Source organism: Leucoraja erinacea, chromosome 22 (genome assembly GCF_028641065.1).
Source record: "Leucoraja erinacea ecotype New England chromosome 22, Leri_hhj_1, whole genome shotgun sequence".
In the NCBI taxonomy this organism is placed as follows: domain Eukaryota; kingdom Metazoa; phylum Chordata; class Chondrichthyes; order Rajiformes; family Rajidae; genus Leucoraja; species Leucoraja erinaceus.
In genome coordinates, this window is record NC_073398.1 from 23,582,396 (window position 1) to 23,608,323 (window position 25,928).

Sequence of the window (25,928 nt, forward strand, 5' to 3'; positions counted from 1 at the left end):
GTAGCAGATGTCAGTCAGTAGTCTGTTATTTTAGTCTGACAGTAATCTGATAGTTTAATTTGAGTAAGTGTGAGGTGTTGGACTTTGGACAGTCGAATGTAAGAGGCAAAATACAATTAAGGCAAGAGCCTTAATTGGAATACCGATAGATCGGGGTACAAGTCTATAATTCCTTGAAAGTGGTTATGCAAGTAGATAGAATAGCAAAAATGTCATATAGTTTCATGGGGACACAAGGAACTGTATATGCTGGTTTACTAAAGACACAAAGTGCTAGAGTAACTCAATGGGTCAGACAGCATCTCTGGTGAACATGGATAGGTGCTTTTCAGCTTGGTACCTACCCCTCTTCGTACAAGTGGGAGCAGGGTAAAGCCTGGCAATTGATAGGCGGATACAGGTAAGGAAGATTTTTGATTAGTAGATGGTTGGACAGAGGCCAGAGATGAAGATACAAAACATGTGAGACAAGGATAGAAGACCTGCATACTGTGAGGCCAGAGGAAGGAATATAGGTGGGAGGTGACAGGGAGGGTGAAGCTGAGAAATTAGTGTTACAGAAAGAGAAGGGGAAAACATGGGGTGAAGGGGGGGGAGATTGTTAATAGATTATTGAAACTGAAATTTGAGAATTCAATGCTCATACCATTCCGATTCCAAGTTACTCAAGTGGAATATGAGGTGCTGTTCCTCCAGTTTGCGTGTGGCCTCATTCTGGCAATGGAGGAGGCCCTGGACAGAAAGGTCAGTATGGGAATGGGAAGGTAAGCAGGAAACTAAGGTAAAATGGCTAGCAACCGGGAGATCCAGCAGGCCTTGGCAGACAGAGTGCAGGTGACAACAAAGTGGTTACGATGTCTACACCTGGTCTTGCCAATGTACAGGTGCCCACATCGGGAACACCAGATGCAGTAGATGAGGTTGGAGGAGGTGAATGTAAACTATGTCACCAATAAGAACTACTGGGGGTACACAAAAATGCTGGAGGAACTCAGCGGGTGCAGCAGCATCTATAGAGCGAAGGAAATAGGCGACGCTTCGGGCCGAAACCCTTCTTCAGACTGGGGTCCCAGGATAGGGCAGAACTACTGGGGTCCCAGGATAGGGTAGACAATCAGAAACATTTTCCCAGGATGGAAAACTGATAAGAGTTTGTCTTAGCATCATGTTCGGCACAGATATAATGGGACAAAAAGATTATTTCTCTCTTGTACTGATCTATGTTCAGTTTAATTAAATAGCAGAGAAAGTCTTAAATATATTAAAAACATGTTTATTACAGATTTGGATCCCTCAAATTTTGAAGATCCAAGAAGCTGCTACATTAAACTCTGAGTTACAAGTCGCTGGCCTCAGAATGCTAACTAATATCAGTGTTGTCAGTACTCATCACCATTTGATGATCAACTACATTCCTCACTTTCTTAAGCTCTTAGTAGAAGGAACTGAAAATGTAAAGGTAAGACGTGCTGACTGGACAGCTTGAATTTTATTATGTACTAGACCAGGTACGGACCCATTGGGCCTGTTCCCCAAGGCAATATTCCACCACTAACCGATAGCCCCCAACTGAGCAGGCGCGTCTGACGGGTCTCCGTTGTGACGTGAGTCACGGCAAACCTCCCCCAACTGCGCAGGTGCGGCCGGCAAGTGGGAGCACTACTGTGATGTTTTTAAAGTTTAAAATGACAATAGCTTCTAAAATATAAGATCAATGTGAACGCATCTCACTCTCCCTCTTCAGTCCCATATTCCCCTCCTCCATTATCCTGCCTCTCCCCTCCCCCCTTTTCCCCTCTTCCATTACTTCGCCATCCCTCTTCCTACCCCTATCCTCTTCCTTCCCCCTCATCCTCAGCACTCCCTCCCTTCCTCTTCTTTCTCCTCTCTTCCTCCCCTCCCCCACTATCTGAGAAATTATGGTGATTTGAATTGCACATGACAGATTATTTAATCTATGTTCCATTCTATTGTAGTTCTTGTCAGATCTGAAATAAGAGTTCTAGTGTAAATAATTTGCCTTACTGGCATAAGACAGGGCTTTCCTTCATGTAGTAAAGTAACCTTGCAAAGATTGTGAGGGCCTGGAATTGGCACTACGTTGATACATACTCAAAAATATAATTATAAGGATTGAAATATAATTTTATTTTGTTTATTTAGAGCTTTATCTTCTAAATGTTAGTTTTTTATCCACTTACTGCTGAGATTTGAAATAAGTTTATCCCATAATTTGAAGCTATATGAAGGAGGTAATTATACAGTTTATGATATTCCTCCCACTTATTAGTGTGATAGTGAGATAGTGTGGAAACAGGCCCTTCGGCCCACTGAGCCCACACCGGCCAGTGATCCCTGCACATTACCATGATCCAACACACACTAGGGACAAATTACATTTATACCAAGCCAATTAATCCACAAACTTGTAAGTCTTTGGAGTGTGGGAGGAAACTGGAGATCTCAGTGAAAACCCACACAGGTCACGGGCAGAACGTACAAACTCCGTACAGACAAACACCCACAGTCAGGATCGAATCCTGTGCCACCCAAATGATAGACAAAGATACTAGCGCAATGAAGGCAGATAAGAGGAACAGTTTCTCTAATCCATCTTTTTTTATAAAAACAGGTTCAGGCATTGAAAATCCTGGTAAATTTGTCTACAGATCCAGAGTTAACACATGACCTTCTATGTGCTCAGGTAAGCTATAAACTGATGCTATTTATTTTTACCACATATTTAATAATACCCTTGTACCCAATGATACCAATCTAACACTTTATTCAGAACAGTATTCACTTGTCCTGCCCAGTTTTGAATTTTTTGAATTTTGCTGGCAAGAAGTTCAAGGTAATCAGAAATCTACATATCACATTCTAAGATGCCAACACAACAGATTACATTGAAGTGTAAACTCTCTTGTGTGGTGCAAAGGCTGTTCGATCTGTGACTTACATGTACTGCTACAATTTTCATACAACTGTTGACAGCACAGGTCTTATGCTAATTTATTTCTGACTACCTCCAGTGTTGATGGTTTTTTGCATGCATGCGTCTGTCTGTACGTCTCAAAAATGGTTCGCGATAGCGGAGTGCAGTCGGAACCGGGGACCTCCTCTACACCGCCCCCCCCATACTCCCCTTATTTGTTTGTGAACCTTAATTGGACAGTGTATTTTTATACTTTACTCATGATTACAGGCATTGATTGCACTATAAAATATTAATATTCAAATATACATAAAGATTGCAACATATTGCCATTTTGTAATTATTCTTTGTTCAAAGGAATAACCATTTCATTGAGATATAAATAAAAATAATTGTAGGAGGAGATATTCAGAGATGTCCAGTGTACACTTGGATGAGTATACCCCAGGTTAAATCTAGGTTTAATCCAAAACCCAATTTAAAATTGTGATTTATAAGGCCATGTAATAGGCCTTGTTATAAGCCTTATTTATAACTGTATTTTTTTGTTCCAGGTGCCACCATTGTTCCTTTTGTTTGACAACACCATAAGCAAAGAATTTCTTATACGAATGCTTGTATTCATTGCAAATCTAAAGGAAAATATGAACTTGTTGCACGACTCTGTTCCGTATGAATATAGAGTAGAATCACTTCATTCTGTAATATTTGGGAATTCATCACAATTTTTTCAGAAAATTGCATCACTTATGTTATACCAAGATCCTGAAGTGAGACAATACATGGCCAGAATTTTAGTCTAAGACCAAATGCTCTTTGATATTTTTTTATTCCCAAACTAATCCTGTTTTGTTCACTATATAATGTAAATGTATCGACTTGAGAATAAAGATGCAAGTATAATAGTAATTTAACATCAAATTAAATGCATTGTGTATATAGCATTGGTAATGTTGAAAGGAGACTCATTCCAATACTCATTAAATATCTTTATGCTAATGCTGATTTTGCTGTAATTGTGCTACAGGTATCTGTCGAGATGGTAATTAAATCTTCTAAATCAATCTTACCTTGGGCATTAGTCCAAAAAGAGTGTTGAGAACATAATCCAGTCTAAAAAAGGTATGATGGCTAGCCAGCATTTCTGAAGTATTTTGAAAAATCACTGTAAATTGATGTGATGTGATACTGCTGCCTCTATTTGAATACTTAAGTTGTGATATTTCTATTTGTATGGAATGTTTGAAAAGTGGATAAATTGTAACTTGAAAAGATATGCAAGTTAAAAACACTTCCCCATATAGTTACCCAAAAATAGATAACAGTTTTAATCATTCTCTCCAGGGAAAGACTGGAGGAAGGAAATAGAAATGGTAAATATTTACATATTTTGACATCAGATACCATTGGGAGGGTACACACAATTGGGATATACATGAACGGAGACCAGCTGCATTTAGATTGGGATACCAATGTCAATGGAACAGCAGATTATTTTGTTTTAAAAACTTAACTTGCATTATGTGGACACTATTTTTTTTCATTTGAACAAGCAGCAATTATTGCTATTGTAGATTTATGTTTCTTCTGCATTGATTAATAGTAATGTTTTTCTTCTTGATTGCCTATTGTTCTGTTGAAGACGGCAGAAGGAACTCCAATAGAAATCTAGCCACTTTGTACTCATGTAAAGAAATAAATTGTAATCAGAATCAGAGATAACTTTTAATTTTTACCTGAACAATGCATCTGGGAGATTGACTTATTTTTCTAAATCTTACATTTTATCACATATTTACATGTATTAACATTTTACATTTCTATCCAATATTTATGAAAACTGAAGTAGGCTCCACATGAGTACCGATGCACAGATTTAATCAACAAAGGCAATAGATTTTTACATAGGAAAATAAATCCAAGGTGTAGGTACTACTATTTTTAAAGTGACCTGCGCACCTCTAGAGTTGATTGGAAACAGTTCAAATATCCCCTAACAAAAAAACAAATTGCTAGAGGAACTCAGTAGCGAGGCAGTATCTGTGGAAGTGAGGAATAGTCAATGTTTCTCTGTATCAGTTTATTTTTTGTTCCAGTTACTAGCATCTGCAATCTCTTGTGCTTCCTAAAATAAAATATTTCCTGAGTGGAGAACTGTTATTTGTAAAATAGCCAGGAACGCAAAGTAGAGGGTTAATTAATAAATGAGAAAGTCACCATTACAGCAAAGTATATTTGAAACAGTTGCGTAGGAGATTACAAACACCAGAAATGTTATTTCTGCCTTCAATCCTGGATTCTACTCTGGTTCTGTAACATATTTTAGCTTCACAATACAAACTAATCTCATAGTTCAGGCCCATAGGCCCATTCACTCTGGAAAGAAACACTGATATCTTTGTGCACCACCAGGCACCAGTGCAGCCGTGGTGTTGATTCAAAAGGCACATGGCTTAAGGTCAACCTTCCATTTAAAAATCAAGGTCACAACACAAGTTGCATTGAGATAACTGCTTATATACAGTATTTAATTACTGTAATGTTTATGTATTTTTAACATACTCAAAATACACATTTAACTGTGCAATCTTGAATTATTTTGGCAAACGTGCAAGTATCAGGTGCAGTATTTCTGGAATTGAGGACAACCACAGATTCTCTTAAGGCAACTAACACTTGCAAAATTCATAAAGCTCCTATCAATAAAATGCTATGTGATGGCTATTTGATAAAATAAACATTATACGGGCTTAGATTAACTAACACAAAACTGAAAATAACGGTTTTAATTATGTAATTATGTTTTTACTTGTGTAGAAACAGTTTCTGATGTTCAAAGCTTTAACTGATGATTTAATGCGAGTGGGGAGAAAGCAAGTGTATGCAATGTTTATATTTAGAGCACATTTAGTAGGATAAATAAAATGTAACATTTAATAAACTAATAGTACTTCAACCCAAAATTAAAGACAATGAGCGTCAGATGTATCAGATACAACCTGTTGTGTGAAACAACCACACATTGTTTGTTTATCATTGAAAACCTTTGTTCTCAATCAAATTTGTTGATTCTCCATGATTCAAAACAAAGAAATCCTCCGATTTCAATCCATATCTTTCTCGAGCTTCTTCAAGTTTTCTTCGTGGTTCTAAGTAGTACTGGAATAGAAACAATTATTTAAGGATTTAAGTATTCATATTACTGTTTTAAAATTTTAAAATATATATACTTTATCCTTTTAGTATAATAAAATACTGCATTAATAATAAGGCAGCCTCATTTAAAGTTACAAGCATATCTGTACAATTTTGTTTTTTCTCAGCTGACTTGTCCTGTTTAGGAACTGCCATTATTGGGTTTTATTTTATTACCGAATTTGTGAGCCTTGAAGGGATTTGCAGCAGCATTCCTGTGACAAATGAGAGTATGTTCTTAGGGTAAAACCTGGAGACATTAGCTTACAGATTTTATTCCCGGTATGAAAGTAACCAGTTTTCACACTCCGATACCAATTTTTGCTTTTGGGCATGCAATAAATTATTATGGTTTTACACATTGTGTTTTTGCTTTGTTAGAATTATTTGAAGTCACTAAATACAGCTTCCAAAAAATATTCCATCAATCCCGAGTGCTATTTTCACAATACAAAACATTTCACAATTTTAGCAACCAGTACATTCAGTGTTGCAAAACTTCTAGCTGGCTAGACCTCAGGAACTTGAAAATACATTTGATAATCTTAAATATTATAAAGAAAAACACCTACCTTTCCTCTGGAATGATTAACGACGAGCAAACAAGGACAACACAAACTCAATGCTTGCATTTATTTCGAGAGGGCTTGTATACAAAAACAGGGATGTAATGCTGAGGCTCTATAAGGTCAGGCTGCATTTGGAATATTGAGAGCAATTTTAGGCACCATATCTGAGGAAGGATGTGCTGGTTCTGGAGAGAGTCCAAAGGAGGTTTACAAGAATGATCCCAGGAATTAGTAGGTTAACACATGATGAGCGTTTGATGGAGTGTAAAAATTGAGTGTCTATAAGCGGTGCTGCCACAGCCCTCTTTCTCCTAAAATATACATTGGGAGAGTCCCTTTGGAAATTCCATTCATGATATTAATCAGATTTAAGAACACAGAACAGTTCAAAAGGAACGAGCCCTTCGGCCAACAATGCAGCCAAGTTAAACAGCTCATCTGTCTAACATAATCCATATCTCTCTATTCCCTGTGCCTATCGGACGGCCTCGTAAACGCCACTATCATATCTGCCTCCACCATCACCCCTAGCATTGCATTCCTGGCCTCCACTACTCTGTACAAAAATCTTGCCCCGCACATCCCCTTTAAACTTTCCTGCAAATCTATCTAACCTCTCCCTGTAGCTGACACCCTCTAATCCAGGCATCATTCTGGTCAACCTTCTCTGCACCACCATTTAACACAGTGGCCTTCAATACTCAGGGGCTTCCCGAGTTAAGGAAGATGCGACTTATGGAAATCTTCCATATATGTTTAAAGAATTTATCAAGATACGTTACAGAAATGAAAACTGGTATTCATTAACTACTGAATGAAGTTAATTCATTAGATGTTCCATTAGTTTAATTAGTGCTAGCCTGGGTGAACATAAAAGATGGTAACAGGATGATAGTAAGTTTATACAGAACTATACAATGGGAGTAGCTCTATAGTCTAACACATGGATACTATTCAACAATATGGGATGATTATATTCTGATAATAGTTCTAGTTACCAATCCTATTTAATTACATTTTTATGAAATTTGGTTTTGTGGGTGAATAATTGGATGGGCTTGTAGAAATCTATCACATTATTATTAATAGCAAGTCCTCTTTTAATGTATTAAAAAACACATTTTCAGTTGCTCCATACACCCAGGGGTGTTTCACATCATTATAGTATGAAATGCGGCATGGCTACAGGATAGATACTTCTGTCCACATCCCAATTGGCACCAAAGTTTCTCTTGCCAATCACTTCTGCACTTGCAGATCGGCACTGATGTGGGGAAAAAACATGTGGTTTGCCTAGAGTTCTCAGAAGTGGAATAGGTATATAACTTAGGGCCCATGTAGTTGCTGTAGCTGCTATTGAGAGAGTATTTTAATTCTAAAACCCTTAAGTTGAAGATAGCTGCTGCAGTCTCTATAGGCAGTTGCTGCTAGGGAGTGTGGCAGGTTGCATTTTAGTGCATCAAAATAATTTAAGGTGGGTGGGGGGGAGACAGGGTTATTTGGTGATTTTTATTTTGTTTTTAAATATGTATATTTAACAATGCTTGTGGGTCCTTAATTGCAGATTGGGTCAAAATACAGCACCAATCGATTGCATCTGAAATACACAAAATCCTGCAACAGTTTGCTATGCTATGACGTCTATCATAAACCTGACTCCCACTAGACTACGCTTCTTCCCACCCTGCTTCCTGCAAAGACTCTATCCCCAACTCCCAATTCCTGCATCTCATCCGCATCTGCTCCCAAGATGAGGTGTTCCATACCAGGACATCCAAGATGTCCTCATTCTTTAGGGAACTCAGGTTCCCCTCTTCCATTATGGATGAGGCTCTCACAAGTGTCTCCTCGGAACCCCACAGCTCCACTCTTGCTCCCCCTCCTTCTAGTCACAACATGGACAGAGTTCCCCTAGTCCTTATCTTTCATCAGCCATCCCATACAACACATAATCCTCCAACATTTTCACCACCTCCAACGGGATCCCACAACTAGTCACATGTTCCTATCTCCACCCCTTTCCACCTTCCGCAGAGACCATTCCCTCTGCAACACCCTGGTTAACTCACCCCTCCCCACCCAAACCACCCCCTCCCCAGGTACCTTCCCTTGCAACTGCTGGAAATCCACCACCAGTCCCTTTTCTTCCTCAACTTTGTCCAGGGACCACAACAGTCCTTTCAGGTCAGGCATAGGTTCAAACGCACCTCCTCCAATCTCATCTACTATATCCGTTGTTCAAGGTGTGGACTCTTATACATCGGTGAAACCAAACGTAGACTGAGCAATCGTTTAGCTGAACACCTTCGCTCAGTCCATCTGGACCTACCTGAACTCTTGGTTGCCAAATACTTTGATTCCCCTTCCCACATTGACCTTTCTCTCCTAGGCCTCCTCCATTGTTAGAGAGAGTCCAGATGCAAATTAGAGGAACACCACCTCATATTTTGCTTGGGCAGCTTACAACCCAGTGGTATGAATGTTGACTTCTATAACTTCAAATAACCTTTGCATTTCCCCCCCCCCCCCCCCCCCCCCCCCCCTTCCCCGCCAAGTCGTACCGGCTTCAAAGTTGTCTGGTTGAATCTCATTGTCTGTACTTGTTCTCACCTGGCACACAGCTAACAATGGACGGTTTCCTTTATCATCGTTACTTTTTTTCATAGCAAAAGGATTTGAGTATAGGAGCAGGGAGGTTCTACTGCAGTTGTACAGGGTCTTGGTGAGACCACACCTGGAGTATTGCGTACAGTTTTGGTCTCCTAATCTGAGGAAAGACATTCTTGCCATAGAGGGAGTACAGAGAAGGTTCACCAGACTGATTCCTGGGATGTCAGGACTTTCATATGAAGAAAAACTGGATAGTCTCGGTTTGTATTCGCTAGAATTTAGAAGATTGAGGGGGGATCTTATAGAAACTTACAAAATTCTTAAGGGGCTGGACAAGCTAGACGCAGGAAGATTGTTCCCGATGTTAGGGAAGTCCATAACAAGGGATCACAGTTTAAGGATAAGGGGGAAATCTTTTAGGACCGAGATGAGGAAAACATTTTTCACACATAGAGTGGTGAATCTCTGGAATTCTCTGCCACAGAAGGTAGTTGAGGCCAGTTCATTGGCTATATTTAAGAGGAAGTTAGAGGGATCAGGGGGGTATGGAGAAAAGGCAGGTACAGGATACTGAGTTGGATGATCAGCCATGATCATATTGAATGGCGGTGCAGGCTCGAAGGACCGAATGGCCTACTCCTACACCTATTTTCTATGTTTCTATTTGTTCTAAATCTCTCTACATCACCATCTATATTCTCTCGCTTCCATTTCCCCTGACTCTCAGTCTGAAGAAGGGTCTCAACCCGAAACATCACCTGTTCCTTTTCTCCAGAGATGCTGTCTGACCCGCTGAGTTACTCCAGCTTTTTGTGTCTATCTAATAGTTGGCTCTATGAAGTACTTGTATCTAATTCACACACTACTGATTAGTTAAAAAGTTTAATATTTCAATTACTCAGAGGGACACTCAAATGCTTTAAAAAGAACATGGAAAATATTGGTGTTATAGACACCAAATAATGAGTTAAAGGTCCAGAAGGAGAAAAAGTTTGAAGAAGAAAAGGTGAAAATTGATAGCAAGTTTTGAAAGTCCTAAAAGGCATAGATAGATGGGAATATTTTGCTTATGTCAAAAACATATTTCACCCGAGGGTTTTCAAAATAATTCTGGATTACCACTCTGGTGCCTGGGTAAAAATGCTGTGTGTCACGGAATCAACAGCATGGAAACACCTCCTTCAGCCAACCGTGCGGCAAGCCAAGTCTGTGGCCGCACCAAGCACACAACATTTATAGCAATCGCTTTTTGGAGTTTCCATAGAGTTTGCCGGGGTCGGAGCCCAACCGGCGCCGCCCGATTTCACTATTTACTTACCCACTTTGAGGCTCCAATATACGCTCCGCCAATGTTGTGTGTCTAGTGGCCACAGCGCTCCGGAGCTTGCCGCATTTGGACAGAAAGGCATTGTAGCTCCCCGCTGTGTATCCCAGGCTGCATGCCGCCGACTCCACATAAAAGCGGGACACCAGAGGAGGAAGCTGGAGCTGTAAACAACCCTTGGGTAGTTGTAGCATTGTGGGGTGTCCACCGGCGCCGCCCGCGGCCTTAGGAGCTACCCTGAGGGGGTTGGGAGTCGTCGCCGACCAGGTAGGTAGGGGACTAAGAATTAAATTTATATGTAACTGTTCACCAGAAACATGCCTCCAAACTTCATTTATAGACTATTCTCCCATCTCCGTCAAGGAGGCAGCTGTCTATATTTTCAAGCCGCCCGCTACCTACCTAAACTACGCAAAAATCTGACTGAAACAAAATGACAATCCGACCAGTGTCTGGTCCCAGGTTTTCCCATGTGCTTACTACTTTGTAAGTGTCCACGGTTGTTACAAGGTCACCTTTGGAACTTCATTTAAGGCAATGATATGTAACACTTTTTTTTCGCAGTAACTCTTCCAATGCCCACTCACCTGAAACAGATCTACAACACAGCAATGTTGTCATATAAGCCTCTTGCAATTTCCAAAGCTTGCTGTCACTTTTTTTTTTTGCCTGATTACGGGTAAATATTGCCATTAACTTTTAGTTTCAGCCCAAAATAAACCCTCGATAGATTCACATGTAGTTCAAATTGCCTAATTACAACCTATTGAATGCGAGTAAATTATAGACACCCAGAAGATTATTTTAAGGCATAAACCAGAGACAGCTTTAAATTGCTATTTATGAAGTAGTAATAACCATAAATTAGGTCCAGAGTCAAATTCCATAACATTCACGTGCCCTGTTTTTTTTTAAACAGCATAGTTTCCATATGTATTAATTTACTGCGCTACATCTAGTCAGAACTATATTAAAAAAATGTTATGGTGCATAATGTTTTGTAGGGCAATAGCCAAAGCCAAGTGATCCCACAATCAATGGATAAGATCAAAGGTCTGCAGTCATTCCTGTCACAACTATTACGATGGACAATTTAACAATGACATGAGAAGAAAGAGGCTCCAAAAGTATCCCATCCTCAATAATGCTACAGACTTGCATACTGGACTACTGTAGCAATTATATGCTGCAGTTTATGTTACTGTTATGAATCAAGATGGCAGCCCCCATTGTTACCATCCCTTTCCCACCTCACCAGAAACTCAATTGCCCTCTCCATAGCTGCTGCCTGACCCAGAGTTTCTCCGGTAGTTGGTTCTAAAGTCGAGAATCTGCAGTCTTTTGTGTCTTGGCCACTTCATCTAGGCTTCCTCCTAAGAGCCCCACCGGGGCAGCATAGAGGCGCAGCGGTAGAGTTGCTGCCTTACAGCGCCAGAGACCTGGGTTTAATCCTGACCACTGTTGCAGTCTGAATAGAGTTTGTACGTTCTCCTTGAGGCAACGTGGGCTTTCCCCGGGGGCTCCTGCTTCCTCCCACATTCCAAAGACATACTGGTTGGCATGGACTCGGTAGGCTGAAGGGCCTGTTTCCGCATTGTATCTCAAAACTAAACAAAAAAATCTCAGAAGCCAGTCTCTAGCTAATTCAATGTGCCCATGTGATTTAAGGAAATCACTGAGCACTGGGTACAGCAAAGGTCTCAGCTGCAGCCAAAATCCCAACTGAGCTTCACATAGGCCCCTAATAAAGCAGTTCCATAATCAATACAACACTGGTATCCATCTAACTGGGGAAATTGCCTAGATATGTCCATTCAAAACAGGATAAATCAAATCCAGCAAATTAATTACCCAATCACTCTACTCAATCAACAAAGTGTAAAATGCCTAGTTTGTGTTTTACCAGAACGACATGGCTCCAGATTTCATCACAGCCCAAGGACCAGAAAGCTGAATTCCAAAGATAAGGTTGAGAGAGACAGCCTTTGACCAATGTACCATTAGATGATGTGACATCAAGGAGATTAAGCTGAAGTTAATGGGCAAGAAGGAAAACATGCCAATGGCTAGTCATACTTCACACAATGAAAGCTGGTGGAGATCGGTGGCATAGGAGTTCCTCAGGACAATTTCCCAATTTATCAATAACTATCCTTTCATTAGTGAGAATGTTCACTGATGACACAATATAATCATAATTCCTTAGAAAAATGAAGCAGGCCATATACCGACCTAGAGAATACCAACGCATTTGTGTCACCAAAGTGCCAGGCATTAACCATGTCCAACAAGAGAGTATCTAGTCTTCTGTCCATGATATTCAATGACATTATTTTGTTCTAGTTTACCATTATCAATAGCCCAGAGGTCAGCTTGTTCAGATCAGCCACATAAATACACTTAATAACTCATCCTCTGAGATCTCAGAATCTTTCCTCCATTTAAAAGGCACGTCAGGAATGTCATAAAATTATTTACTTTTGCCATGAATCAGGACAAGGCAGCCTACTTGACAGGCAACCTATTCACCATCTCATTTCCTCCAGTATAAGTCAAGTCTTTTAATTTTCAAGTCAACTATTTATTGTCATATGCAGTACAATTAGGTACAGGGTACAATGCAAATATTGCAGACATATGGACTCGGATAACATACAAATCCAAAAATTATACATAAATTGTCTAAAATAGCAAAAATATATATTTTTTTTTAAAACGACGTTAGTGCAAAAACACAATTAGAAACCAAGTCCATGGTAGTGTAAATTGAGTTTTATACTGTTCTGTTTCTCAGGTAGGATTAGGGTTAACAGGCCAACAATATCTGTGCCGAACATGATGGCAAGACCATCTGCCGGCACATAATCCGTATCCCTTCATTCCCTGCATATACATATGCCTATCCAAAAGTGATTTCAATGGCAGAATTTATCTCAATAAATTCTCTTAATACAAATTTAAATGTTTCCTCTCTGAACCCAACATTGATCCATCAAAAAATTGGAAGGAATCAAAAGAAATAAGGGAAAGAGAAATAGTGAGAAAATAAACATATTTTCTCACAACACGGCAGGTCACTGCCCACAGAATCTATGCTAGCTCTCGGGGCTATCCTGTCAATTGTACACCATCCCCTTTTATTCCTATAACGCTTTTCTTTCTCGCGTGTTCATTACCTCCCATCTGATTCTCCTATCACCTAATATCCTTTGGGAAATTCACAGTAGCTAATGAGCCCATCAGCCCCATTCAATTTATATGGTGTTTGATTCATGCTAACAACATGGCTCATAATTCATGAGAAAATTTGTAAAGAAAGTGGCACTACAATGCTGTAAATCCAGCACTGCGAGTTAATGCCCGAGTTTAAAGCACTCCAATTATTCAGCATCAGATAAAATCATTATATTTTAAAATCTTTAATTCAACAGAAAGACTTAATTTTATGGTAAATACAACATTGTACAATATAAATTCATAAAGTTATCTAGCAGAGAAACAGGCCCTTCATCCCAACTTGTCCATTTTGCCACTCTGAGCTAGTCCCATTTGCCTACATTTCTCTAACCGGCAGCTTGTTTCACCAGCCTGTGGTCTCTCAGGTCCCCTTTAAATTTTTCCCTCTCATCTAAAATCTAGCCCCTAAATTTAGATTCCCATATCCCAGAAAAAAGACTGTGACCACCATATTCATGCACCTCGTGATTTTATATACCTCCATATGGTCACCCATCAGCCTCCTTTGTTCCAGAGAAAAAAACTCCCTCCAACCTATCCATTCTCTCCTTATAGTTAATTCCCTCTAGATGCGGTAACATCTGTGTGTTCAATATTGGTGCAGGAGACACCACCAACGCAGGCATCAATTTAGCAAGGGGGCTAGATGTGGCAGAATTGTGATACATTGCCAACACAGACAGCCGCAGCTGGAGCTCATGCAAGAAATAATCGCCACTCATTCGATCTGCAGAAAATGGTAGGAAGTCAAAGAGAAGTTGTTGAGGATAAGGCCAGGTTCTGCCAAGCGGATATGAATGTTAGTGGAGGGAATGGTTCGTCATGTTAGCACTATTTCCGGTAAAAGAAAGTAGCCCTGTTAACAAATCACCAAATTAGAACCACACAAATGTATCCACAACAAGGTGATCTGGCAAATTTGGCTCAAAGACTTAGAGTTGCTGTGTAATGGATATTCAGCCAGAGAAAAGGAAAATTAGTATAAAAGGAAAATCGTAGAAAATTGTTCAGTAATGTTGAGCCAAAAAAAAACTATCCCAAACCAATTAAATGCTCAAATTACCAAAAGATAGCCTGTAAATTTAATTCCTGGTTTCTTTATCAGAGACCTTCTGAGAACATTTGAAGGAGTGTGTTAAAAGACAGCTCAAACCACCCTGATCACTGATACTGGATAGCATAGTAATTCCTTGTTTTGTTCATTTGTGCGCTCAATTTACTTCTTGGCATAACATCACCGAACATTTTTTAATGACTTTCTCTTTGTATTTCACAGGTTACACTAATTGCTTGCCCAACCTTTTCTCATTTAGCTCTACACAGCAATAAAATTAACATCAAAATCTCCAATAAACCATTGCTAAACTCGAATAAAGTCCAGAAGTTACCAGTATGTAATTCTAACAACACAAACAAAAAAATGCAATATTAAGCTCTCAATAAAACTTTAGGATGGCCCCATATAGACTGGTAAATGCTCACCTTTCCCACCAGGCATTCCTCAACCTTGTAACCTCCTCTCTATGTCTGCCTTCAAACATTTTGGGCCCTGAACAATACAAGACTCATCAATCCTGCGCAAACTAAATTAATTAACTCATCGTAGATGTGCATGATTTACACTGGCAGTATACTTGGAATGGTTACATAAGTAATAAACTGCGTGAGAAAACCTACAGACAAGAGGAGAGGAGTTTCTAATTAATTTCCAGGCCAACCTCTCGACTGCAGTAGTGGTGATGTTGCCAATGGCTTTCACTCATGCTACTGTGGTCAATACAGAAGCATAACAGAGGTCTATGGAAATGATAAATGAACTGAAGCAGGTTGAAAACAGGGGCTTACAAAATAAACTCAATATTTATATTAAGCGTGTATGATAAAAGAGTAGATGAAAAGATGTGTGGTTAGAAAAGACTACATGCATTAAATATAGAATTTGTCCAGAGAAAAGTAGTTAAACTGGGTGGGTTTGGGGGAAATGGAAAGTTTTTACAAGGAACAAAATTAATATTATCATAAAATACCCAGAAATAACGAGGAGATATTAGGCAAGCTTAATTAAAGGGATGACAAACAAGTTATTTGGTGGAATTGATTAATTAATTTAAACACAGCAATTGGTTTGATTTAAGTAGTTTTGAGTGAAGTGTTGTTGAAATCTCAGCCAACGTATTCTCACTATTTCTTACAACAGTCACTTCACTATCCTAAAATATTTGATCTTGCAAATTGTAATAAAACTGAACTTAGGAAACCATTTTTTTTTCCATTTAAATACATACACATTCCCTATAGCTTTCTAACGTTGGGGGTGTGGCATAGAGACAAGTCATAAGTATTAAATAGATGCCTCATAGCCAATTTTTTACTCCTTTGGGTGGGACAGAGTTAAAGTCGATTGGCTACCTACTGATTAAAATAAACCAACTATTTCAATTACTGTGCTGAAAAGAAGCTTCATATGAGCTGAAAATGGCTTTAAATCCATGAGCTATCTATTTAAATAGAAACCTAAACATTTGCAAACAGGTAATTTTCGAAGCGTTGATTATTATGTTGGACATTCATAGACATATTTCAAATAAGCAGGTAATGGATAAGAATATACAATAAACAAAATTATGATTCCCTTATTACACAAACTGACAGACATGCGATTTTAAACTGCAGCATGTAAAAAGTGGATTGTAAAGTCAATCTCGTACAGATGGAGTCTACCAGCAGGTCACAACCTCTGTTGAAGCACATAGGGCTGGACTTGCACTTTCTACTAACTAAAAGTCACTTCCTGAGATTTCTGTTCTCTTAGGTTGGCAAGTCCGAAGTCACATTTCCCCTCTTTCGAACAACTACAATCTATCTATATATACTTTAAAAGAAAAAAAAAAGAGAGAGAGAGATTACTTGAAATCAATTTCCAAGTAATGTAAAGGTTCGCACCATAGCTGAAGAATGGAGAGAAAATCTGTTAAGTGCAAGTTCTATCATTGCACTGCCAAACTGAAACTTGCCGTATGTTAAATGTATGGGTTTGCATTTTGATTTACTTTTCAACAGTGTTAGCTGATAAACATGTCCAATTTATTTTATTCCTATGCAAAAAAATAATGTATTTGAAAGTAATCTACAGGATGGAGACGACAAAGAAGAAATGTAAACTATTTCTATAGTGGTTTCCTCCATCTCAGGAAGTCCCAATACAATTTACAGTCAATTAAGCACTGTTGGTAATGGGTAAGTGTAAACATTATTAAAATGTCAAGAGTCAAGTCGAAGTTTATTGTCATGTGTCCCTAACAGGACAATGAAATTCTTGCTTTGCTTCAGCACAACAGAACATAGTAAGCATTGACTACAAAACAGATCAGTGTGTCCATATCTATCTATATTACTAAAACTCTGTTCTTGACCGGTTTTGGCGATCTGTGCTGCGATTTCCAAGAGTACGCCGCCACCTACGGCCGTCATTTTTGGCCACCTCGCTCAGAGCCCCCCTCCGCCGTATGTGTGCCGAGGATTTTTCCCGTCGATGAAATATGACAGATATATTAATGATTTTACAAAATTCCCCATTCTCTCTGCTGCCCCCGCTGGCAGCAGGGGGGAGGGACTATAAAACCAGGAACTGGTGTGCCTCAATCAGTCTCTGCAAGTGGTGTGCCTCAATCAGAGCTTTGAATGACTGACAAATGTCTACAGCACTGTGAGTGCCCTTAATTTGGATTGAAAATGGAAATATTTAGAGGTAAAAAAGCACTGCCTGCAAATGGTTGTTTGGGTTTGGGTTGAAGTAAAAAGGCACTCTCTCTCTCTCCCCCCCCCCCCCCCCCCCCCCCCCCCCCCCCCCCCCCCCCCCCCCCCCCCCCCCCCCCCCCCCCCTCCCCCCCCTCCCACCCTCTCCTCCCTCCCCCCCCTTCCTCCCCCCCCTATTCCCCCCCCTCTCCCTCTCCTCCTCCCCCCCCCCCTTCCCCCCCCTCTCCCTCCTTCCCCCCTCCTCCCTCCCCTCTCCTCTCCCCCCCCTCCCTCCCTCTCCTCCCCTCCTCCTCTCCCCCCCCCCTCTCCCCCCCCTCTCATCCCCCTCCTCTCCTCCCCCCCCTCTCCTCCCATCCCATCCCCTCCCTCCCCCCTACCTCCCCACACCCCTACCCCCTTCTCCCACCCTCCTCCCCCTCCCTCCCCTCTCCTCCCCCCTCCCCTTCCCCCCCCTCCCCCTCTTTTTCTCCCCCCTCCTCCCATCCATCCCCTCCCCTAAACCCCCCTCCCCTCCACACACCCCTACCCCCTTCCCTCCACTCTCTCTCTCTCCTCCCCTCCTTAGCGTGAGTGCGGGGGGGGGGGGAGGGGGGTAGTTAGTGTGTGACGCTACATGCCGCCTCCCCCCCCCCCCCCCCCCCCCAACCGCACTTTGGGGGAACAGTGGGTCTGCACTTGGTCTAGTACCATTATATACGTAAATACACACATGAATAAATAAACTGATAAAGTGCAAATAACAGATAACGGTCTTTTTAAATCTAAAAACTTCCAAGGGTTTGGAAACTATTGTCTTTAAATGTTTTTTTGGTTCCAGATCAGGGCTGAAATTATGGAATTTCTATTCCTGATAAAATTTACCTCCCATTTGCAAATTACACGATAGATCAGAAATACATTAGGCTGGCACCGCAAAACCTCACAAATGAGCCTTTTCCTGGAAAATCTTAATTAAATATCAGTAAAGATTCATTTATAATACTCAATTTCCTCTAATCATGCACCATATGACAATCTCATGCCTACATTCTCACGCCACCCCTCATTTTCAAACCACTGAATCATACACCACTGTTTGTCCTGCCCTCCTACTAATGATGTGAGAGGCTGAAAAAATAAATACTATATGGTTTAGTTCCTGAAGATAAGAGTACAGCCTATATCTGTATGGCTTAACCCATATGTACTGTAGCTATTAACATCATTAGTTTTATTTTGGTTTGAAGTTAGCTAATTTTCCTTTTGACTAAACAAACATTTAGCTGACAAAAAAAAAAATGCCTTTAAACCCAGAGGATATATCAGTGATAATTACAAACATGTATGCCGTCTTGAAAGTTACCGAAAATTGTTTGAAACCACGTGACTGCTTCAAGAACAATATTCCCTCTCGAATAAAAGCTCTGCTGGCCTTATGTAGGTTTGAATGATGCCCAGGAGCGGGGGTGAGAGCGAGGCACCACACAGAAAGGCTGCACCACTGTCTTTAGAGACCAGTTCACAGCGTCATTCCTCACATAATAAGTTGCTGCTGCAGCTCTCAATTGTTCAGAATGTTCAATTTTACTTTTAACCCCTTTCATGTGGGATCCATTTCCCCTAATCCCTCTCTGCCTTCTTCTGTCTTTTATATATTTCTCTATCAAGAGAGGACCCAGACAAGAGGAAATAAGACAAAGGGTTGTTTGATTAAAGTGAGCAGGAATAAAAGCACAATGGAGGCAGCTGAACAAGGAGTGGAAGTGAAGACAGCAACACCATCTGGAAAAAAGAGTAATTGCTGACAACTAGAGCTGGACTTCAACTCAAGACAGACCAGGGGAAAGGATTAAAGTCTTTCTGGCACTCAGTAAAGATTGGACATTTCAATAGAACACACCAACAGTTTGTGTTCTGTAAACATTTTAAATTGTTCTGTGAATGTTACTACAAACATGTCAGCTAACAGAGATGTATTTTTCTCAACTTAACAACCTTCACCGTTTCATATCATGGTTTAATTGTTTATGTGCCCCGTACTCCGTAACCCCCCCCCCCCCCACTGCACAGTTCTCCTTACTCACCTTCACTGCCAGCCAGACCTATCATGATCCTGGGCACCATATTGTTGGAGCTAGAAGATTTTTGACAAAAAAAAACCCCAAAAGAATTGCAGATGTTGGAAATCTGTAATAAATATGCTGGAGATATGCAACAGGTCAGGGAGCATCTGTGGAGAGAGAAACAATATTCCAAGTAATGTCAATTACCTGAAACATTTCTGTTCACCAGCTCCTAATCTTCTATGACCTTGATCCTGACCCCTGGTGCTGTTTGTGTGGAGTTCATATGTTTTTGCACTGACCACATGGGTTTTTGCATGTACTCTCATTTCCTCCCACAACCTAAAGAAGTGCCTGCTGGTAGATTTACTATAGATTGCCCCTAATATGGATGGGGACACGAAAATCAGGGGGAAGTTGATGAGTATTGGAGAGAGAATCGATTACTAGAGAAATTGCTAGGTCTGCTTCGTGAATCAGCATAGACTCGACGGGCATAACTCGTCTATAGCCAAATTAAAATAAGATCATTTAATCAGCTGCACCTGACTCAACTGAGGTTAACAACATGAGGAAGCTGGATTTATATCAACACAGTTGAATTAAAGTGTTCTGCAATATTCTGGTTTAATGGCCGCTTCTATTGTTTTTAATTGACCTCCTTGCCATTGTTGTGCTCAACAATGTATAATTTTCCTACATTATCCTGATCACATATATCATTATAACAACATGAAATGATTGCCCCTTCTCTCTGGAATGAAGCAAATGGTTACAATTTGGGCTAGTGTCTGAATGTGCAGAGTGGTGTTGTATAGATAGGCATTTCTGTGTGATTTGCCTGGTGTAGGGGGATGGCTTGGGATGTGGCTACATCTATTGCCTATCGCCGGAGACCTGTCAAACTGGTGGCAAAGCATGGTGACAAGTTGTACCTGTCAGCTAAAGGGAAGAGATGGACCCAATCCAGACATGATGTGTTAGAACCACCAAGATTAACAACCTTAATTTGGTTTTGATTTATATAATTCCAAGTTTAAATGTTGAAATTCGTGATGCATGAGTATTTGGGATTTCATTGACCAGAGAAAATGTTCAAAAGCAATAAACTAACAGGTGTAATCTGCATGTGAATAAAATTATCCAAGTGTTATACAGAATTAAAGTGGATAAATTAGATTATTGCCTGGGGACAAGGTATGCAGTTCAGGAAATAAATAGGCAAGCACTTGCCCATGCTGACCAACATTCACCAACTTCACTAGTCCTATCTGCCCATATTTGGCCCTTATCCTTCCAAACTTATTCTATCCACATACCCATCTAAATGTTTCTTAAATGTTGCCACGGTACCGTGTCTCAACTACCTTTTCCGGCAGCTCGTTCCATACACACATCACTTTGTATTAAAAGGTTATCCCTCAGGTTTCTATTAAATCTTTCTCCCCTCGCCTTAAATCTGTGTCCTCTGGTCCTTGATTCCCCTACTCTGGGCATTTACCCGATCTATTCCTCTCATTATTTTGTACATCTTTGTAAGAATACCCTCAACTTCCTCTGCTCCAAGGAATAAAGTCCTGGGCTGCACAACCACTCCTTGTAGCTCAGGACCTGGCAACATCCTCGTAAATCTTCTTTGCATCCTTTCCACCTTGACAACATTTTTCCTATAACATGGCGACCAAAATTGAACACAATACTCTAAATGTGGCCTCGCCAACGTCTTATATAACTGCAACATGACGTCCCAACTTCAATGGTCAACATCCCAACCACTACTCTGTGATCAATTTAAATTTCTTTACACCCTTCCCCTCGCATTACCACTGGCTGTTGTTTTTACATGAAAGTTACACAAGAGAGATGAAACTCAGGTATGCGGGCTACTTATCCACAGTTGCACTTTCTGTCCATTCATGCCATTCAGCTCTTCCAAAGAAACACAACGGAAAGAAGGTAATCAGATCCATGGCCTTTCCTAAATAAAACTCCCAGCATTCCAGATGACTTGAACAGACCTGCACTACCCTAATCCTACCCACACACAACTGACCGACTTCATCCACTTCACCACTAACTTCCATCCGGCACTCAAATACACCTGGACCATTTCCGACACTTTCCTACCATTCCTTGACCTCACTATCTCCATCGCAGGTGATAGACTTCTGACCGACATCCACTATAAACCTACTGACTCCCACGGCTATCTGGACTACACTTCTTCCCACCCTGCTTCCTGTAAGGACTCCATCCCCTACTCCCAATTCCTCCGTCTACGCCGCATCTGCTCCCAGGATGAGGCGTTCCACACCAGGGCATCTGAAATGTCCTCATTCTTCATGGAACGGGGGGGGGGGGTTTCCCCTCCTCAACCATAGATGAGGCTCGCACCAGGGTCTCTTCCATACCCCGCAACACTGCTCTCTCTCCCCATCCCCCCCACTCGCAACAAGGGCAGAGTCCCCCTAGTCCTCACCTTTCATCCCACCAGCCGTCACATACAACAAGTAATCCTCCGTCAGTTTCGCCACCTCCAACGTGACCCCACCACTCGCCGCATCTTCCCATCTCCCCCCATGTCTGCCTTCCGCAAAGACCGCTCCCTCCGTAACTCCCTTGTCAATTCTTCCCTTCCCTCCCATACCACCCCCTCCCCGGGCACTTTCCATTGCAACCGCAAGAGATGCAACACTTGTCCCTTTACCTCCCCCCTCGACTCCATTCAAGGACCCAAGCAGTCGTTCCAGGTGCGACAGAGGTTCACCTGCATCTCCTCCAACCTCATCTATTGCATCCGCTGCTCTAGATGTCAGCTGATCTACATCGGTGAGACCAAGCGGAGGCTTGGCAATCCTTTCGCCGAACACCTCTGCTCGGTCCGCAATAACCAACCTGACCTCCCGGTGGCTCAGCACTTCAACTCCCCTCCCATTCCGTATCCGACCTCTCTGTCCTGGGTCTCCTCCATGGCCAGAGCGAGCAACACCGGAAATTGGAGGAACAGCACCTTATATTCCGCTTGGGGAGTCTGCATCCTGGGGGCATGAACATTGAATTCTTCCAATTTTGTTAGTCCTTGCTGTCTCCTCCCCTTCCTCAGCCCTCGGGCTGTCTCATCCCATCCCTCAGCCTTCGGGCTCTTCCTCCTGCTTATTCCTTTCTTCTCCGGTCAGTCTGAAGAAGGGTTTTGGCCAGAAATGTTGCCTATTTCCTTCACTCCATAGGTGCTGCTGCACCTGCTGAGTTTCTCCAGCATTTTTGTGTACCTACCCTAATCCTACCCCGGCAACAGAACACTACAGACACATATTGGACTAGCATAGATTTGTTTCACATTTGTGTTTTACACTAATGTTGTGGCTTTTGCACAATATTTTTCCTTTCACTGCCTTGTAGAATTTATGTATAATTTATGACTGTATTTGTCTGAGTCTACGTGCCTGTGATTTTCCTGTGAGCAAGATTACACATGCAAATGACAATAGACCCAACTTGAATTTACAGGTCTGCACTTGTCTTTACTGACTCAAATCAGAAGAGGAGGAAGAAAAGAACTTGGATCGCTGTGCATTGTCACCAATTATTTACCTGTAAATGTAACCTGGGTATGGTGATCGGGATAATTTTACCTGGATAATTTTAAATAAATATACATGGGATAACAGTAACTTTGGGAAGAGCACGGTGACTAATATGTTCAGGAAATAGAGCTTTGCTAATACTTTTGGGAAACTTCAGAAAATACACCTGCTGAGTAGCTTCAGCTGACTTTGCATAACATACCCCATCTAACACCTTCGAAGAACACGCCCTAGCTAAAACCCTCCGGACGTTCATACTAGCTATATTGTTAATGAATTACACCATGGTCAATAAATTCATGAAAAACACTCTGCCTGAAAACGTCCGGAGCCACACCCAATTTTTAGGAAATACAACCTAGATCATAGCTTCAGACAACGCACCACAATTAATACTATGAACAGTCATATTCTGGCTCATGCCTTCAGGAAGCATAACCTGGGCAATACTTACGGGAAAAACACCCTAGCTAATATCTTTAGCTTCTGATAATAAAGTAAACTAAAGCTTGTCACACTAAAGTGAGACAATAAACTAAAAAGTAGTTTAGTTTATTGTCACGTGTACCGAGGTACAGTGAAAAGCTTTTTTTGTTTTTTGCCTAAATTCTTTGTGGAATTTCACCCTGATTAGTAACTGTAGGAACATTATTTGCCTAATACCTTGATCCGCTGTGTAGATACACATCACATCAATGTTATTAACTTCACCAAGCACATCTCAGCTAATACCTTGGAAACACACATGAACAAACGCCTTCAGGAAATACCCCCAGAGCAATGCTTCAGGAAACAGACCCGAGATAATATTTTCAGGAAAGGAACAAATAATATTAAGGTAATCCATCCCAAATAATAATTTCAGAAAATAAAATATCTCACCAACATCTACATGAAGTACATCCTAGCAAATACCCAGAGCCACCTACAGAAGCCACCTACCGGTGAGAACGGCCAGGGACATCGGGCCTCTTTAGAGGCAATTGCGGTGGCCTCAATAGGCCTGACTTTGGGGTGAACATGGGGTGGGGACTGGACATTGTGCCTTCCCCCACAGTGCTATCCACTGTGGGGGGATGATTTTTTTTTGTCTAATTGTAGTCCTGTAGGTCTGTGTCCAAGATGGCTGCCGTGAAGAGAGAGTGGTCGCTGGCGCGCTTTGGCTGCCGCTGCTCTCTCTTCACACTGTGTTTTTGATTTTCTGTTTTTGGATTGAATTCTGTTTTTAATTTGTGTCTCTGTGATGTCTTTATTACTTGTTTTATTCCGATTATATGTTTTTATTCCGATTACTATGTAAGGTGTCCTTGAGATGTCTGAAAGGCGCCCATTAAATAAAATGTATTATTATTATTAGAAGATGCATCCTGCCTAATATCTTTCTGGAGGTGCCTCCTGGTTAATACCTGTAGGAACATTGTTTGTCTGATACCTTAACACAATATGTAGATACACAGAGGAAGTGCAGTTGAGTTAATGCATTCAGACAACTTTGGGAAACAAATGCATTCTGATTGATAGATAAAAGAAAATCACACAGGTTAATATTTTTGGTAGCTTCAAACATCTTCTGCCCTGTCCAACATTTTCAGGAAACAAACCCTAAGTAATGTCTTCAGGCACCTTAAGGCAGTTTACTATGTCCAATATTATCAAGATTGACTGGACACAATCTGGTTAATACTTTCAGCCACATCCAGGAATCTTACCTTGGTTAATACTTTCCGGAAGCACATCTTGGCTAATACCTTAAGGCAAAAATGCTATGGTAAAGGCGTTCCTATACCTACTGGAAACACACCTGGCTAATAGCTGAAGGAAAATTGTGAAGCGTACCTTCAGCAAACACAGCTTGGCTAATAGGTTTACGAAACACACCTGGTGACTACTTCAATGAATTGGAAGCCAGCTAATACTTTCAAGAGTTACACCTTTTGCATTACCTTCAATTACCTTCTATCAAATAATTTCAGGAAGTCGCCATTGCTAAAACCTCTAGGAAACACAACTTGTCTAATATTTTCAGAAAAGCACTCTGCCTAACATCATCAACAAGGTTCCACATGGTAGGCTGCTCTGGAAGGGTAGATCACATGGGATCCAAGGAGAAATAGCTGAATGGATAGCAAATTGGCTTCATTGAAGAAAGCAGAGGGTGATGGTGGAAGGTTGCTTCTCGGACTGTAGGCCTGAGACTAGTGGTGTGCCTCAGGGTTCAGTGATGGGCCCGTTACTGTTTGTCATCTACATTAATGATTTGGATGAGAACATACAGGGCAAGATGAACCAGTTTCCTGATGATACAAAAGTGGGTGGTTTTGCAGATAGTGAAGATGGGTGTGAAACTGCAGCAGGATTGATTGGCCAGGTGGGCTGAGGAGTGGTTGATGGAATTTAATACAGAGAAGTGTGAGGTGTTGCATTTTGGGATGTCCAACAAGGGCAGGACCTACACAGTGAATGGTGGTCTCTGAAGAATGTTGTAGAGCAGAAGGATCTAGGAGTGCAAGTGCATGGTTCCTTGACGATCAAGTCGCAGGTAGATAAGGTGGTCAAAAAGGCTTTTGACGCATTGGCCTTCATCAGTCAGAGAATTGAGTATAGAAGTTGGGAGGTCATGTTGTTGTGTAAGACGTTAGTGAGACCGCATTTTGAGTACTGTGTTCAATTCTGGGC

At 41.1% G+C, this 25,928-nt stretch overlaps 3 protein-coding genes across 15 annotated transcripts in view; 2 read left to right on the top strand and 1 right to left on the bottom strand.

Annotated features, from left to right (window-relative positions):
* armc10 (armadillo repeat containing 10) overlaps nucleotides 1-25,928 on the top strand; it is a 48,112-nt gene that overhangs the window by 14,935 nt on the left and 7,249 nt on the right. The window contains exons 4-7 of one of the 5 annotated variants that reach the window (XM_055653169.1): nucleotides 1,283-1,459; nucleotides 2,633-2,704; nucleotides 3,963-4,057; nucleotides 19,274-19,648. In XM_055653169.1, the coding sequence (XP_055509144.1) occupies nucleotides 1,283-1,459; nucleotides 2,633-2,704; nucleotides 3,963-4,034 (321 nt within the window). In that variant the 3' untranslated portion in view covers nucleotides 4,035-4,057; nucleotides 19,274-19,648. Of the gene's footprint in view, nucleotides 1-1,282; nucleotides 1,460-2,632; nucleotides 2,705-3,489; nucleotides 3,935-3,962; nucleotides 4,648-6,258; nucleotides 6,495-19,273; nucleotides 19,649-25,928 lie in introns of those variants that run through there. The other 4 variants (XM_055653168.1, XM_055653170.1, XM_055653167.1 and 1 more) reach the window with 4 other exon arrangements.
* The window catches only part of pmpcb (peptidase, mitochondrial processing subunit beta), a 69,970-nt gene that overhangs the window by 11,222 nt on the left and 32,820 nt on the right, over nucleotides 1-25,928 (top strand). The gene's annotated exons all lie outside the window — the stretch shown is intronic.
* The window catches only part of napepld (N-acyl phosphatidylethanolamine phospholipase D), a 42,896-nt gene continuing 21,609 nt past the window's right edge, over nucleotides 4,642-25,928 (bottom strand). For all 9 annotated transcript variants that reach the window (XM_055653151.1, XM_055653155.1, XM_055653158.1 and 6 more), the window contains exon 5: nucleotides 4,642-6,094. In XM_055653151.1, coding sequence (XP_055509126.1) covers nucleotides 5,969-6,094 — 126 coding nt within the window. In that variant the 3' untranslated portion in view covers nucleotides 4,642-5,968. The remainder of the gene's footprint in view (nucleotides 6,095-25,928) is intronic.